Source organism: Leopardus geoffroyi, chromosome C2 (genome assembly GCF_018350155.1).
Source record: "Leopardus geoffroyi isolate Oge1 chromosome C2, O.geoffroyi_Oge1_pat1.0, whole genome shotgun sequence".
Lineage (NCBI taxonomy): Eukaryota > Metazoa > Chordata > Mammalia > Carnivora > Felidae > Leopardus > Leopardus geoffroyi.
Genome location: NC_059333.1, coordinates 157,169,507 through 157,186,043, shown reverse-complemented (window position 1 = coordinate 157,186,043; position 16,537 = coordinate 157,169,507). Strand labels below are relative to the sequence as shown.

At 50.8% G+C, this 16,537-nt stretch overlaps 2 protein-coding genes across 4 annotated transcripts in view; both read left to right on the top strand.

Annotated features, from left to right (window-relative positions):
* Window positions 1–4,391: 4,391 nt before the first annotated feature.
* Window positions 4,392–6,966, top strand: LOC123575862. The gene is made up of 2 exons (XM_045436715.1): window positions 4,392–6,394; window positions 6,505–6,966. Exon 1 carries the CDS (start codon window positions 5,416–5,418, stop codon window positions 6,358–6,360), a length of 945 nt encoding a protein of 314 aa, XP_045292671.1. The 5' UTR covers window positions 4,392–5,415; the 3' UTR covers window positions 6,361–6,394; window positions 6,505–6,966.
* A 4,958-nt stretch (window positions 6,967–11,924) lies between these two features.
* The window catches only part of UBP1 (upstream binding protein 1), a 51,747-nt gene continuing 47,134 nt past the window's right edge, over window positions 11,925–16,537 (top strand). For 2 of the 3 annotated variants that reach the window (XM_045436709.1, XM_045436707.1), the window contains exons 1-2: window positions 11,925–12,034; window positions 12,419–12,602. In XM_045436709.1, the coding sequence (XP_045292665.1) occupies window positions 12,490–12,602 (113 nt within the window). In that variant the 5' untranslated portion in view covers window positions 11,925–12,034; window positions 12,419–12,489. Of the gene's footprint in view, window positions 12,035–12,208; window positions 12,603–16,537 lie in introns of those variants that run through there. The other variant, XM_045436708.1, reaches the window with a different exon arrangement.

Below are 16,537 nucleotides of genomic sequence, written 5' to 3'. Positions count from 1 at the left end.
AACACATGAAAAAAGTCATATTTAAGTTGTATAATTTCAGGGGCACCCGGCTGGCTTAGTCGATAGAGCATGCAGCTCTTGACCTGGGGGTCTTAAGTTCGAGCCCCATATTGGGTGTAGAGATTAAGAAATAACAAAAAATAAATAAAAATTAATATGTATATATATGTATACACACACACACACATATGAAAAAATTGTATAGCTTCAGTTAGTGAGGCTTTAGGAAAGTTATTATTGACTATTCACATTTGTTCATCCCAGAAACACATTTAGATGTCAACTGTTAAAGAATGGTGGTAAGCTCCTGGTTAAATTTCTTCTTTCTGCTTTTCTCCCTAACCATTATCAGTCTCATTCCTTTACTGCACTGCTCAGAACTAATTAAGAGCACATAATTCCAAATTATAAGCCGTGTTTGTTTCTTGTGTTTTCAAAATCTGTAATGGGTTTTCAAGTAACATGTGGATTGAACCTGAGGTTTCAAATTTAGAGTGTGTTTACTGCATTCTTTCATATTCTATCTATCTTACATCTATCTAACTTAGCTATCTAACTTTGGGTCAGAATGACTTTTCACCCAATATGTCTCACAATAAAATACTGGAAACGTATCAGGCCAGATCTGTTTGTAGATTCAAATGTATCATCATTATTAATTTAGAATAACATTTACAGTCAATAGAAACGAGGATTGGCATAATACATGTGGGCTCTTTTAAACTTTGAGATCTTTGCTTCCTGTGTTGTTTAGGTTTGTTTCATTGCGATCAGTCAAGTACAGTTTTACAGCTATGCAAAAGAAAGAAGCTTTAAAAAGCTCTTAAAAAGTTACCCATCTGTGTAGAGTAGCAATAAATTATATAGATACTTAACAAAAACAACAATAGAACAGACCCATGAAACCAGGAAGTGGTCTTTTGAAAAAATTAATAAAATCGATAAACCTCTAGACAAACTTACCAAGAAAAAAGAAAGGACTCCATAAAATTACAAGTGAGAGAAGAGAAATGACACCAGAGAAACAGAGTGTGAAAAACTACACGCCAACAAATCGGACAACCTACAAGAAATGGTTAGATGCCTAGAAGCATAACCCACCCCAAGTGAAGCAGGAAGAAGCAGAAAAAATTGAACAGACTGAAAACCAGCAAAGAAATTGAATCAGTAATCAAAAAACTCCTAACAAAAGTGCAGGACCAGATGACTTCACAGGTGAATTCTACCAAACATTTCAAGCAGAGTTAGTACCTATTTTCAAACTATTCCAAAAAAAAGGAAAAGGAAGGAAATTTTTCAAAATTAATTCTGTGAGGCCAGCATTACCCTGATACCAAAGCCAGATGAAGACACCACTAAAAAGAATTAGTCCAGTATCCCTGCTGAACATAGATGCAAAAATTCTCAACAAAATACTAGGAAACTGAATTCATTTAAAAAAAAAAAAAAAAAATCAGTCACCACGCGAGCACCTGGCTGGCTCCGCGGGGCATGTGACTTTTGGTCTCAGGTAATGAATTCAAGCCCTGGGTTGGACATGGGGCCTACTTTTAAAAAGCAATCGTGGGGCGCCTGGGGGGCTCAGTCGGTTGGGTGTCAGACTTCGGCTCAGGTCACGATCTCGTGGTCCGTGAGTTCGAGCCCCGCGTCGGGCTCTGTGCTGACAGCTCAGAGCCTGGAGCTGCTTCCGATTCTGTGTCCCCCTCTCTCTCTGCCCCTCCCCTGCTCATGCTCTCTCTCTCTCTCTCTCAAAAATAAACATTAAAAAAAAAAAAAAAAGCCTTTGCTTCAATTGTCCGGTGGTTTATGGGCTCCTCTTTGGATGCCTTCCAGCTGGCAGCTCTTTTTTTCAGAACACGTCCTCCTAGGAAATCTAGGAGCAGATTCATTAACTGCCGTCCTGGAAATTCCGGGAGTACATCTGAGGTCACCCGGCTTGTGGTCACGAAAGGTGTGCGGCATCGCAGTGACACGGCCTTTGGCCCCACACGAGCCTCGCTTGAGGCCTAAGTGCCACACAAGGAGTGTGACTGCGTTGTCTTGGAAAAGCCCTTGCTCAGCGAGGGCTCGGATGCCCTGGGGGAAAGGCGGAGAGTGTCCTGGGCCCTAGGAGCGTCGCACTGGGGAAGCAGGCAAAAGCCTTTCCCGCCTGTCGCCGAAGGGAAAGGAGAAATAAGGCAAGTAGCACCTGAGATGGTGACAAGGGCTAAGCGGGCAAGAGGTCGGGGAAGGGGGGCTGTAAGAGGGGAGGGTGGGCTCCCCGCTCACGAGGACTGGCCAGGGCAGCCCTCCCTGAGAAGGAGGCCGAGCAAACAGGTGCGGGTTTGGGGGGGGGGGGGGGGGGAGGAAGGGCTCCCCAACACCCCCGACTTGTCTGTGCCCCAGATCCGGGGCCCGCGCCTCTTGCGCGCCATGCGGCCAAGGGGCCCCGCAGGTGTTACCGACTGGAGGATGTTGCGGGGGGCGGGCCGGGACCACCCAGGTGGGCCCGAGGTCATCAGTGTCCTTGTCCGCGAAGGAGGGAGGCGGGAGGGGCAGAGCGGGAGCAGACGTCGTCCGAGCCGGGCGAGCGCCCCCCGGGGCCTGCCAAGGGCGAAGGGACGGGTCCCCGCCCCCAGGACCCCGCCCTTCAGGCCCGCGGAAGGCCCGCTGAAGTCGCCGCGGGGCTTCGGCCCTCCCGAAGTGGCGACGCGACACGTCCTGCCGGTTTTCGTCCGCCCGGGGGTCGGTCGCGGCGCGCTGGACACGGAGCCCGGCCACCGTCCCCCGCCCGGATCGTGGTGGCCTCCGCCAACAGCCGTTCAGTCCGCATCTACGCGCCAGCGCGACGCAGGCGGGCCGCGGCTCTCCTCTACGGACACGGTGGGCCCCACGGTCCCCCACCGGGCACTTCGCATCCGACTCGAAGATAAAGAGCGAGCAGGGACGATCACAAGGCAGACTTCGAGTGGCTGGGCCTGGAAGAGGCCAGCGACCCTCCTACCTGTGTCCTGCACGGCCGGCCGGCTCAGCTGTCGCAAGGGAGCCTGGGAACTGGACCGCATTGGCCGGCCCCGCCGAAAGAAAATTGGTTTGGCAAAATACCCGCTCTCCCATCTGGCCTCCACATGTCTGTGCACACCTCTGCCCCCCACCCCCCCGGAACAGTGACTCTGGGTAAGGGATATAGCCTACTCAGTCCACACCCCACCCCAAGTCCAAATGTCCAGTGACGTGAAATCCTCTCCATCGGGTCTGGCTGTTAAAGGAAATCAGAGTAAGTCACCCCCGAAACAGAGGATGCAAAGAGTCTCCCGAGAGCTTTGAAACGGCCAAGCCTTGAAGTAACTTATGTGAAGGGAAGCTGGACGTAACATCCTATGGGAACTCTCTGTACTCCCCTCGATTTTTCTGTAAAGAAACTGGTCTAAAAGAAGCCTCTTAAAAACCAGATAGTGGAGGCGGGGGCGGGGGCGGGTTTCGGGGCGCCTGGGTGGCTCAGTCAGTTGAGTGTCTGACTTCGGCTCAGGTCATAATCTCACGGTTCATGAGTTCGAGCCCTGCATCAGGCTCCACGCTGACGACACAGAGCCTGTTGGGATTCTCATTCCGTCTCTCCCTCCCTCTCCCTCCCTCCCCCACTTGTGCTTTCTCTCTCAAAATAAACAAATGTAAATAAAACAAAACAAAACAAAACAGATGGGAGGTGGGGGAACTGCTCTAAAGAGACTCAAGAAACTGAAAAAGAAATGTAGCTGTGGTCCTTGGTTGAACCCAGATTCGAAAAAAGCTATAATAAACAATGCAGGGACAGATGGAGAGGTTGGGAAATGAATGGACTATTAGATACTACTATTGAATTTCTTGGATGTAATAATGATATTAGAATCATGATAGAGCATTTCTGTCCTCTCAGAGCGCATTTTGAAGAATTTAGGCCTGAGCTACCTTGAAAGCTACCACTTAGCTTCACGTGATTAAACACCTAAGTAGGGAGAGAAATGAGTAAAATATTAACAATAATAAAATATGTGACTAAAGAATATATAGTTGGTTGTTTTTCTGTTCCTTTAGCTTTTCTGTAGGTTAAAAAATTTAAATACAGAGTTGGAGAAAACAAATAAGGAAGATTATTAGGTGTTTTGGAAAAGCAGAATTTGATATTCAGCGCGCCTAGGAGAAAAAAACTTCGCCTGTTCTGTTTTCCTCACTTGGGCCACTTGGAAGCATCTTCGGATCATCTGGTCTACAGTTCCCCAGGGTCAGAGTCTTCTGGGTCATTACTGAGTAAAATATCTAAGAAACTCCCAAATGGCTCAGCGTGTTGACAAAATGACTATGAGCTGGAGAGTGTCCGCATTCGCACAGGTCAAATAACAGGTCGTCCTTGTCGGATTTTACGACATGGTCAACACCGTCACGAACGGTGACAGCAAGGGCACCGTTCTTGGGTCTCCTGCTTATCCGGGACGTGGTAGGCAGCTAATTCCTGTGGATGAGATGGTCAGAGGCTAAAAGCTCTTCAGAGATTACACGCCACAGCAGGCACTTTACGTGACACTTACTCTGAGCTCGGCCGATGTATTATTTCATCCGTGCACAACAACTCCATGAGGGAGATCTACTGTTAGCTCCATTTTACAGATGAGGAAACTGAGGTAATGAGAGGTTATACAAATAGCCCTAGAGCGCACACTAGTAATTGTCAGAACTGGAATTTGAATCCAGGCAATCTAGCTACGGAGGCTGACTATCTTATATTCCAAAGCATACCTGGCCCATATTTGGGGTTGTGTGGTCTGCATGATTTTCATATTGTTTCTGACACCGTTCCAGTTCTCAAAATCTGATTGCAAGGCACCCCCCACCCCTGCCCCCCAGGGCCAGTAACATTCTCATTTTATGTATGTATGTATTTTAATGTTTATTTTTGAGAGAGAGAGAGAGAGGAGGAGGGGCAGAGAGAGAGAGGGAGACACGGAATCCGAAGCAGGCTCCAGGCCCTGAGCTGTCAGCACAGAGCCCGAGGTGGGCCTCGAACTCACCAACCGTGAGATCATGACTTGAGCTGAAGTCGGACGCTCAACCGACTGAGCCCCCAGGCGCCCCGGTAACATTCTCATTTTAAAGACAAGGGGACTTTCGTGGAATCCCACCTAATGGCATCGTTACCCACCAGTCTCGGGATGAGTATATTTGTGAACGGCTCCAGGAACCAATTTTGCTAGTTTTGAATCCACTCGACTGGAAGCTTTTCAGCCGTCTTGCTACCTGCCCGGCTGTATGTGCTGTTTACAAGCATGGCCACGATCTCCTAACCCCTGTCCCATTTCTCTCAAAGAGAGAATCTGAGAAGTGTGTGTTTCATAACGGCGAAGCATTTCAAGAACCCCCCGACCCAAAGCATGGTTTCTCCCGGTCAACATCCACGGCTGCATGATTTCTGCGGTTTTGCGTGTCCTTTCACCAAGAGGTGGAGTCTGTTTGCTCCATCCCTCGGATCCGGGCCGGAGCTTGCTCGGGTCGAGGGATTTCCGCAGAAGCGATGGCGTTCCCGCGCTGGGGCTCCGCGCGGCCCCGGGGTCTCTCGGAACCCATCCCACCGCGAGGAGGACGAGGCGGGGCTGGTCGGCCGGAGAGCGGGGGCCGCGGAGGGCGACTCGAGTCAGCCCGACTGTCCCGGCCCACCCCCAGACGTGTGGGAAAGCCGGGCCCGATCGGCCCAGCCGCAGGGCTCGGAGGCGCTGCACGGCCGAGCCGCGCGAAACCCCCGACGCACAGCAGCGCGAGCCAAGGGAACGCTCGCTGCTTGAAGTCGTTACATTTCGAACCCGGCGCACGTTCGTTCTAGTCCGGCTGGCTGGGTACGTGGCCCCGGCTTCCCCGCCGACCGCGGCGTGTCTCAGAGGCGCCCCTGCTACCGTCCCGTCTTCGTCTCTTCAGGCCGTCGAAGAAACCACGGCGGACCGGGTGACTTGCAGACCTCACGGTTCCGGAGGCTGGAGGGCTGCGATCGGGGTGCCCGCGGGGTCGCGGTGGGTCCTCTTCCGGGGCGCAGACTTCTCAGGGGATCCCACGCGGCAGAGGGGAGCGGGAGAGCTCCTGGCTCTCGGAAAGAGCCTGATCCGGTTCCGGAGGGCCAAGCCCCGCCCAGAGGCCCCACGTGCTCATACTAGCCCCGGCGGGGGGGATCTCAACGTGCGGATTTTGAAGGGACACGGGCGTTCAGGCGCGGGCCCGCGTGAACGTCTTCACGAAGGCAGACTCCGGAACGATACGCGTCCTGAGACGGTTAAGCAGCCCCAGGGCCGTCGCGCAGAAAGCGTGTTTGCGACTCGAGAGCATTTGAAAATCGTAGCGTTTATCGCTGACTTGTCTTGAGGCAGAACGAATTGCTGTGCAGAGGTCCGCGCGGGTAGGTCTTTTTCATCTGGGCAGGCGGACGTCAACGTTTCTGGAAGACCCGAGGTTCTCCCTCACGAGCTTCGTCTTCCTATCTGCCGGCTGTCCCTTCCCGTCCCTTAGCTGTTGCTAAGCACTGAGCGCATAAAGGCTGTTCCCTCGGCCGGGCTCCGGGGTCACGTTTCACTGGGAGAAGATGGAGAGCGCGGGATCAGTGACCGTGGCCGTGGCAGCCTTTCTGCCGAGAGCTGTGCCTGCTCGTTTCACGACTCTGCCCAAGAGCAGGGGAAGAGCCTTCTTCGGGGGCTGCTGCTCCTCATCCGTCGCTGGCGACATAAAATTCTCGTGACCGGATCCAGATTGTGTCGTAGGAGGCAGGTCTTCAACCCTCTTCCGTGAAGATTCCTGTGTGCGCGTATCTCAAACGGAGGCGCTCCGGCTCGTGCAGTGTGCATTCTTCGGAGGGGCAGGATACAAATGCCATTTTCACCAATGTGTTTAATCTATTTGCAGGCACTCTTAATACATTAGGGAAATAAAACTTTGATCATGATCCAAGTTCTAAATAGTTGGGGGTTTTTTTTGTTTTTGTTTTTGTTTTTTTTCCTGTTCTTTTGATTTTGCATACGGTGTGTTTACTAAAAAGAAAGCAGTATTTGGGTGGTACCTGGGTGGGTCAGTCAGTTGAGCGCCCAACTCTTTTAAAAAAAATTTTTTTTTTTTTAATGTTTATTTACTTTCGAGAGATAGGGAAGACCATGAGCAGGGGAGGGGCAGAGAGAGAGACACAGAATCCACAGCAGGCTCCAGGCTCTGAGCTGTCAGCACAGGGCCCAACGTGGGGCTCCACGTGGGGCTCGAACTCACCAACCGTGAGATCATGACCTGAGCGAAGCTGGATGCTCAACCGACTGAGCCACCCAGGCGCCCTGGAAGTCCAACTCTTGATTTCGGCTTAGGTCATGATCCCAGGGGCATGGGATCAAGCCCCACGTAGGGGAGCCTTTTTGAGATTCTGTCTCTCTTCCCTGCGTGTATGCATTCTCTCTAAAATTAAAAAAAAAAAAAAAAAGGAAAATAATATTTTCATGTTGTAGAGTGCATCAATCTCTTAAGATTTCTAAATTCTTTAGAAAATGTATAAAAGTTATAAAAGCCTCTTCCCGAGTTTCTAAAATTATTCTCCCATGTTTTCTTCTAGTGTTTTATAATTTTGCTTTTTATCCTTTTAGACTTTTTTGAAGAAGAAATTTGAGCCACTTGGAATTTATTTTGGCATAAGCGGGTACTTAAAGCTGATCCCCAAAGCAGTTATTGAATAATTTATTTTCTTTTACTGATTTGAGATGCCAGTGCATAATAAATTTCCATATGCATATTGATCTGTTCTTAGATTCTTCGTTCTTTTCCTTTGCCCATTTATTCTTTCATCAATGAATACTGTTTTTAAAAATTTAGGTTTCATAATGTTTTAATATCTTCACTTAAAATAAATTTTTTTTACTATTCTTTTTTTTTATTTTTTTTAAATTTTTTTTTAACGTTTATTTATTTTTGAGACAGAGAGGCAGAGCATGAACAGGGGAGGGGCAGAGAGAGAAAGGGAGACACAGAATCGGAAACAGGCTCCAGGCTCCGAGCTGTCAGCACAGAGCCCGACGGGGGGCTTGAACTCACGGACCGTGACATCATGACCTGAGCTGAAGTCGGACGCTTAACCGACCGAGCCACCCAGGCACCCCCTTTTTTTTTTTTTTTTTTTTTTTTTTTTTTACTATTCTTGCTCGTTTACTTTTCCACATTAATCGCAGAATCGTTTTGTCCAATTAAAAAAATTCTGTCAGGGGCACCTGGGTAGCTCAGTTGGTTGGGCGTCCCAACTTCAGCTCAGGTCATGATCTCACTGTTCCTGAGTTCAAGCCCTGCGTCAGGCTCTGGGCTGACAGTTCAGAGCCTGGAGGCTGCTTCAGATTCAGGGTCTCCCTCTCTGTGACCCTCCCCGGCTTACACTGTGTCTCTTTCTCTCTCAAAAATAAACATTAAAAATTAAAAAAAAAATTCTGTTAACATTTTTACTGGAATCACATTAAATTTACTGGTTAGTTTAAGCAGAACTACCATTATAATAGTGGACGTAGTATTTTCTTTTCACTGTACTTTTGTGTTCATTTTGAGAATTTACAATTTTTGCTCACATAGTTCTTTACATTTCCTGTTAGGTTAGTTCTGAGGTATTTTAACCTTTTTAAATCCAGTTAGAAATTTAACCTTTGCTTTCATATTGTCAAACTTTTTTGTATAAAACTATTGATTTATGAAAATTCATGATGTATGCCACTATGTTATTAAACTTTTGTTTCCCATGAGATTTTCAGGTGTATGAACCATGTAATCTAAAATAGTGATAATTCTAACTTCTTCTTTCCACTTTTAAATCTCTAATCTTTTTTTGATTGAATTGTGCTGTTTAGTGCTTTCAAAAACGTATTAAGTGATAATAATGAGCACTGATGTTATTTTTTTTTATAAATTTTTTTTTAAGTTTATTTATTTTTGAGACAGAGAGCATGAACAGGGGAGGGGCAGAGAGAGAGGGAGACACAGAATCCGAAACAGGCTCCAGGCTCTGAGCGGTCAGCACAGAGCCTGACACGGGGCTCAAACTCACGAACTGCAAAAGCATGACTTGGGCTGAAGTCAGACGCTTAACCGACTGAGCCACCGAGGTGCCCCAAGAACACTGCTGTTCTGGTTGATAATATGTCCACAAGTTCTTTGACATTCATCCTTCAAAAGATGGAGACAAATTCTCTTCTTGAATAGAAGCTAGATGGACCGACTTGCTTCTCTGGAACAGCAATCAAGTGGAAGGGATAATGAGTGACTTTGGAGACCTCCTTTCTCTGTCTTGGTTTACTTGCTTTGGGGGGTGCCAGGTGCCATGTTTTGAAGACACTTGGTGGCCCTGTGGTCTCAAATGAGGCACAGAGACTTCTGGCCAACAAGTCAACCAAATGAGCTTGCAAGTGGACCCTCCTGCACCTCCTGAGTTAAGCCCTCCGATAAGCACAGCTCCAGCTGATATCTTGACTGTAACCTTATGAGAAACCTGAGCCAGAAAGAAGGGTGCAGCCTCGCTGCCCCTGAAATATACGTCGGTAGTTTTTGTTTACTGGAGTAAGTATAAATTGATTCACACACACACACACACACACACAAACCCACGAAGTTTAAAAATGAATTGTATCAGAAAGGGACAAGTTGAGTACCACACAGAGAGAGTACTTCAGGTCCCTGCACAACTAGGGACAGGAAGCAGCAGAGAAAACTATTTAGCTGGAAACATGGGCTCCTTTTTAAGGAACAGGAGGATACCTCAGGATGGAATCAAGAATCCAGTGGATGGAGACAGGAGCCACTGAGTATTCCCAGGATGAATCACGAAGTCCTACTCAAGGAAATCCATTCTGGATTTCAGAATGTCTGTGGTCTAGTGACTGCTGTGTGCCTTCCGTTCCCCTCTCTTCCAAGAGAAATGTCTGTAGAGGCAAGTTTCTTGTGCTTCTCCCATTACTGCATGTGATGTGTGCAGTTGTGGTTGGGCAGATCATTTTTTCATCTCACAGATTTTCATAGAGAGGAACCACTTAATTAATGCACAACCAAGGAGCCTCATCTGTTCCAGGACCTCACAGCTTCCTGAACCTTAATGTTGTAATGGGATGACAACGTTGCAGGGGTCTGGGGAGGAGGTGAGTGTTTACTGCATGTGGAAAGAATGTGAAACATTGGAGGCCAGAGGGTGGATTTTGGAAGTTTTTATTTTTATTTTTCTTTTAATGTTTGTTTATTTCTGAGACAGAGACAGAGCATGAGTGGGGGAGGGGCAGAGCGAGGGAGACACAGAATCGGAAGCAGGCTCCAGGCTCTGAGCCGTCAGCACAGAGCCCGACGCGGGGCTCGAACTCACAAACCGTGAGATCGTGACCTGAGCCGAAGTGGGTCACCCAACCGACTGAGCCACCCATGCGCCCCTGGATTTTGAAAGTTTTAAAACATGGCCCCCAAATGATTGAACTCTCCTCCAATCAACCTGATTCTACGGCTGCTTCACTAATACAGTACAGAATAAAGAGTCTGTGCCAGTTTCTGATCCCAGGTTTTGTGTTAAAGAAAAAAATATTCCGTGGCAATTATTAAAAATGGTAAGGCAGACTGTACTCAGGACCATCGCAATACGTATCAGGGATCAGACCAACGCAATGTGCGGTGGAGATTAGGGTCAACTCCCAATACAGATGGCTAAGTGGGAATTTACAGCCAAGAAGCAGGTTGGGAGGCGCTGAATGTAAAAGTCACTATGAAAAAATTACTAGGAGGTAAGGCAGGGTGGTTCTGGCAGAACTACTTAACAGGACTCTTTTGAAGGCCTGCCGCGGTCATCAGACATCACCTGGAGGATGGCGGAGGCTAAGGAACCTGATCAGACCAGGGAGGTGGAGCGTTCTCGCCAAAACTGAACTTTACAATGAAGTGCACAGATGGGACCAGGAGAAGGTTCGGGTGGGAGCCTGACTTAAGTGTGTTCAAGCAAAGAACCTTTGTCACTAAGAAACCAGCAATCTCCACTTCCTTTCGAGTCACTCGCTTTTGGAACCCAACTGCCATGCTGAGAGTAACTCTAGACCACACGGAGAGGCCACTGTGTAGGCATTCCGGCAACCCCAATTGGGGTGCCAGTCGACAGCCAACATCAAGCAATTAAACACCTGAGTGTGGAAGCCCTAGAGGACTTTAGCCCCAGCCATATGAGTACAACAGAGCAGATACCGTGAACGAGAATCATCTAGCTTACTAAGCCCAATGAACCTGCAGAAGCATGAGCGACAACCACAACACGCTTCCCCGCGGCTACCGCGACCGAAGCCCAGTGTAGCTCCGGCTCGCCATTATGCTGTCGGCATTCTGCAACTGGGGGGAAGACTTCCGGAGCCCTTTTCAGGAGTGTTGATTGGCTTACGTTCGTGTCGATCAAGATTTTCTGCCCAATAGGCCTTTCGGCCCCCAGGCACCACGGCACGCTCTCTCCATCTGTAGTCGGGGCAAACCCAGAGGCTACCCGGAAAGACCACGGGGGAGCAAAGAACCTCCAGGAGTGGCGTTTAGCGCGACTTCCTCCGGTGCGGTCCAATGAACTCTTTCTTTTGGGAGCCAATTCAGTCCTAGAGACCGCCCAAGAGGAAGAGCATTTTGATTGGGTGTTTCGCACAGAGACCCACGGGAGCCTCGACCAAGCGCTTGCCATTATTGTCCAGCTGGCCTGTCAATCAGCCCGCTTTCCTGGATGAGCGGAAACTGGCAGCCCTGCTGGCACCGCCTCTTCCTGGGCCGGGGGCGGGGAGGCGGCTGGCCGCAGGGTCTGCGAAGCTGCCGCGTGGGCGGGGCTGCGCCGCACGGCCTGAACAGTTTCTCGGTGGTGAAGCGCCGGGGGTGCCCCGGAGCGCCGGGCCGTGCGGGGCGGGCCCCGGCGAGGGGCGAACGCGGGGTTGGGGGCGGGGCCGGGGCGGGGCCGGAGGAGGCGGAAGCGGCGAGAGAGCTCGGGCCGCAGCCATATAGAAGCCAGCGTCCGGGCCGGCAGAGCGGCGTCGGCGGGGTTGGCCGGGGCGGCGGGGCGCTAGAGCCTGGGCGGGCGGGCCGAGGGCCGGGGTCGAGGCCGGGGATCGGGTGACTGGCGGGCTGAGCTCCCGCCCCCGCGCAAGGCCGGGGAGTATGCGGCCGGGGGCTCCGGGGCGGGGCGGGCGGCGGCGGCTGCAGCGCTAGCGGCGCAGGGGGTGGGCGGCGGCGGCATGAGGCGCGGGGCCGGCGCCCGCGGGAGGGAGGCGCTGCCGGCGGCCCGGCCGCTCCCGCTGCAGCTGCTCGCCGGGCTCGCCGTGCCCCGCTTGCGGGGCCCCGGACGCTCTCGTCCCGGCCGCCGTCCGGGCCGCCAGTGGTGACCATCCGCCGCGCCGCCCGAGGCTTCACCCGCGCCCTCCCCCAGGGCGCGCCCGCGGAGCTCCGGCCCCATCGCCTGCTCGCGGAGGCCGCGCCGGGCGGCGGCGAGGCCGGAAGATGGCCTGGGTGCTCAAGATGGACGAGGTGATCGAGTCCGGGCTGGTGCACGACTTCGACGCCAGCCTCTCGGGCATCGGGCAGGAGCTGGGCGCCGGCGCCTACAGCATGAGGTACCGGGCGCCCTGGGCTGGGCGGGCGGAAGCCTCGGTCTCCTTGGGGGAAGGCCTGCGCGACCCTGGGCCTCTACCGGGTGCGGCTGCTCCCAGCGGTGCCCGGGCCTCCCGGTCGCGGGGTCCGGGCCCTGCCGCGTGGTCGTCGGGGCCGGGGAGCCCCGCGGGCCTCTGCCCAGATGGGTGGCAGGGGGGTGGCGGGGGGTGGGAGCGAGCCTGGCTCCGGGAAACTGCTCCTGAGGGCTTCATTTTTGCTGGAAAACTGGCTGGCTGTTAGGATGGCTTGGCTTGGTGGGGGAAGGGGCTTCCTTTCCTGGCAAGTGATTTACAAGCCGCTTGGAGCTGGAATACAGTGTACGAAATAGTAGAACTTGTACTGGGAAAATACTCTTTAAGGTTTCGGTTACCCGTTCCTATTCTGTTCTACATTGTAGTCTTTCCTGGTTGCAAATTTTAATCACGGCTGTTACAACAGTAATTATGTCATAAGCGAAAGTGGACACGGTGGGGGGGAGCGCCTTAGTTCTGTATTTTGATTGTTTCAATGTGAAGTTTTTCGTTTTGGGGACCACCCTCTTAGGCTATTTTCTTTTGAAGAAGGCTTTAAGATGCCGTGATTGCACAACAAACAATAGTTTGTTTAGTCTCTGCTGCCTGTACCAGCAGCCATTCATTTTGTTTAATTTTGAAGGTTGCAACAGATCTGAGCTTAGTCTCTGGCCTTTATCCTGAAGAATGCCGTGGTTCTGTTTTTGTTTTCTTAAATAACTTCTGTCAGTTTGGTAGCTCGCTATTTTTATTTTTAGCAGCTTTATTGAAATACAGTTGATGCACTATAAATTCACCCGATTAAAGTGTAAAATCCCGTGGCTTGGCAGCTTTTTATGAAGGCTAATTCAGTGAGATTTTCTCAGTAAGTCCTTTAACGTAATGCCTGTGTCTTTGAAGAGCTGTCCAGTCTCCCAGTAGCTTTCATACACCTCCCTGTGGCTCTGCGCGAGGACCGAGGACACAACTGTCCTGAGCAAAGACTTGTGGGTCAGGGCAGGCCGGGGATGGTGGAGACTGCTCCCTGAAGAAATTCAGCTTGTGGGTCTTACACGGGAAACTTTGGGCACTAAAGGACTCTCAGAAAGGAGGAGGTGTTTCTTAGAGCGTGGAAGTGGGTGGGGGAAAGCCTTTCGTCACCAGACTCTGACCCTGATTGGGTGGGTATGTGCTCCTCTCCCTGAACTTGGCACTTCCTCTCGGCACTTGTGCAACTTGAGGGCTCTGGGTGAGGTGGCTTATTTTCGGGAACAACTGTTTCACTTGAAGAAATTGATCTATTGAAAGTCATAGGGTCATCTCGGACAGGCGTCCTGCAGACCGTGATTCCCCACTTGAAAACGTGGGCCTCAAGTGCCACGCAGCTCCTGGAGGCTAGTTAAGGCACCTGAAGGGAATGTAGCGTTTTCAGCTGAAAAGCTGCTTCTCACTTCTCAGTTACAGGAAAAGGAGAGTTTGTTGCCAAGAACTTTGCTTATTAGGGTTATTTTGAGCTTTTACTTTTTTCCTAGAGTTTTGTTTGTTTTAGTGACTCAGCCAACTAATGAACTTTTATCTATGGTTTATTCTGTGGAAAGGAAAGAAAATCATGCTGTAAACCATTTCCCTGACCTTGTTCTTAAAATAATGCCTGACATCTTACAAGTATTGGTCTCTTACAATACTTGCCACGGGGAAACGTTCCATTGGATGTTTTTGGTTATTGTTTCACGGTGTACCATTTCATCTAAATTTCCAGGTATCTTTGAAGGCAAATGCCGGGTTTTCAAGGAGCTTGTTTAGTTTAGTTTTGTTTTTTCATATGCAGTTGGGTCCTCAAAACTGAGGAACCCATGACAGTACTTGCCTGCCTCTTGCAAATTCAAGGCCCTTGATTTGAGATTCAAACTTGGACAGTTCCAAAATGGACTTTCTGTGGACTAAGTCTGAAGAAAGATTTAGGCTGTTGCAGGCGTCCTGTGATTGCCCTCGTCCTTCCCTGGCCTGGACCTGGAGCCCTGAGGAGGCTGGATCTCAGGGGGGCCTGGTGTCTTTTTAATGCACGTGCGCGGGCAGGCAAGCTCTTTTCCTCTGCATCAGATGGGAAGTAAGGCCGTTGCTGCCTAGCTTTCCCTTTGATCTGTTCTCCCGTAAGTTCAAGAAGTAAATTTGAGGTGCAAAAATGGAAATTATTGGAGAACGGATTTCTTAATAAAATGGAAAGCTGCCTACAAAGTAAACTTTCCTTTCGTGTTCCAGAGTGAAGTGTGCTTACTCTATTTGCTCTTTGGATGGTTTAAGCCATTTTTAAAGACTTTCTAAGAAATGGTTTCTGTGGATTTGGGGGAAGACGGCTTGTAAAAAAAGACGGTTTCTCTCGATAGTCTGACTTAAAAATCTGTTTGCATTAGGGCCCCTGGCTGGCTCAGTCAGTAAAGCATGCAGCTCTTGATCTCGGGGTCGTGAGTTCAAGCCTCCCATTAGGCACGGAGCCTGGGTGAAAAATAAAAATAAAAAAGAAAAACCTGTGTGCGTTAAACAGCGCAGGCTAACAGTGTTGGGGGACGTTGTGGCAATTTCTCGTATTACCTTTGCTTCTCCTTTCTTTCCACTTGACTTGGGTTCGTTTGTTTTCTCTGCTTCTCTTCCTCCCCCTTCCCCCTCCCCCTGTGTCTACGGCTGTGCCACGTGTGTGCACGAGGTGTGAGCGCTGCAGACTCTGTTGGAAACGAGGCGGCTCATGAACGTTTCCGAGAGTCTTTGCGCTCGTTACATCAGGATTCTCGAGATGGGTGAAGAGATCCTAGGAACTTCTTAACCAGTCCCTCCCTTTGAAGCGGGTAACCCGGAGCCCACAGATGTTATGGGGTCGGCCCGCGTCACCTGCCGGTGGCACTGCCGTTCCAGACGAAGGCCGAGGTTCCCGTCGCCGAAGGACGGAAGTCTGAAGCCCCTCGGAACTTGGAATCTGGGTCATTGGTGTTTTGCGAAGTGAGGGGCAGATAACCACGTGGCCTCTAGAAAGTAACTCTTCAGAACTTTCTTGAGAGGGTCTTTGGGGCCACCTGAGTTTTGCTGACATGAAACGTAGAGTCTGTAGCAACGGAATTTTCAGGACTTAAGTAATGTGAGCTCCTTAGATCACACATAACGCATTAGGTCATCACCTCACCGAGGGGCAGTGGTCTTACGGCCGGGTAGACCGAGGAGACCTCGGCCCGAGGCTTCTGACCCCGCTCGCTCGTCCAGAAGACGGCCCTGGAGGGCCTTAATCCCATCAGGAGAAAGGATCCAAGGACACAGCCCAGCGGTGCCAGCAGCAAAGTTCGTGAAGGCGGAAGGACGCCGTCAGGACGCGAGGGGCGGCGAGCCGAGGGCAGAGCGGGGCCCGCCGGGTGTCGGGCTTCTGTCGTGTTGTTAACCGGGGGCCGGAATGGTTGCCGCTCGCGGTGGGCGTTTCTCGGAGGCCGAGCCTCGTCTTCCTGCTTTGGCCCGGGGTGTCCTGCCACGGCACCCTGAGCCCGAGGGAGATTTTAGTGGGGTCGGGCGGGGTAACGAGTCACGCGAACTTGAACTTTGCCCGACTGCAGCAGCCATCTTGGCCTGTCCGCTTTGATCCAGTCGCTCGTGATTTTGTCTTGGAGCGGCGCCAGCACCGGCCTCTGGCTGCCTCCTGGCCGGCCACGACTTCCTCTTGGCGGCCTCCAGCCGTCCTTCTAGAACCCGGCCGACTGCCTACTCTAACACTCTCACAGTTGTTTTCCAGGAAACGACGGGCCCGCTTTGTTCGGTTCTGGAGGAAATTTGCCAGATACCTAGGTCTGAATAATCGTAGTTTTTCTTTTTCTTTTTCTTTTTTTTTTTTTTAAATATTTATGTATTTATTTTGAGAGAGGGAGGGAGGGAGA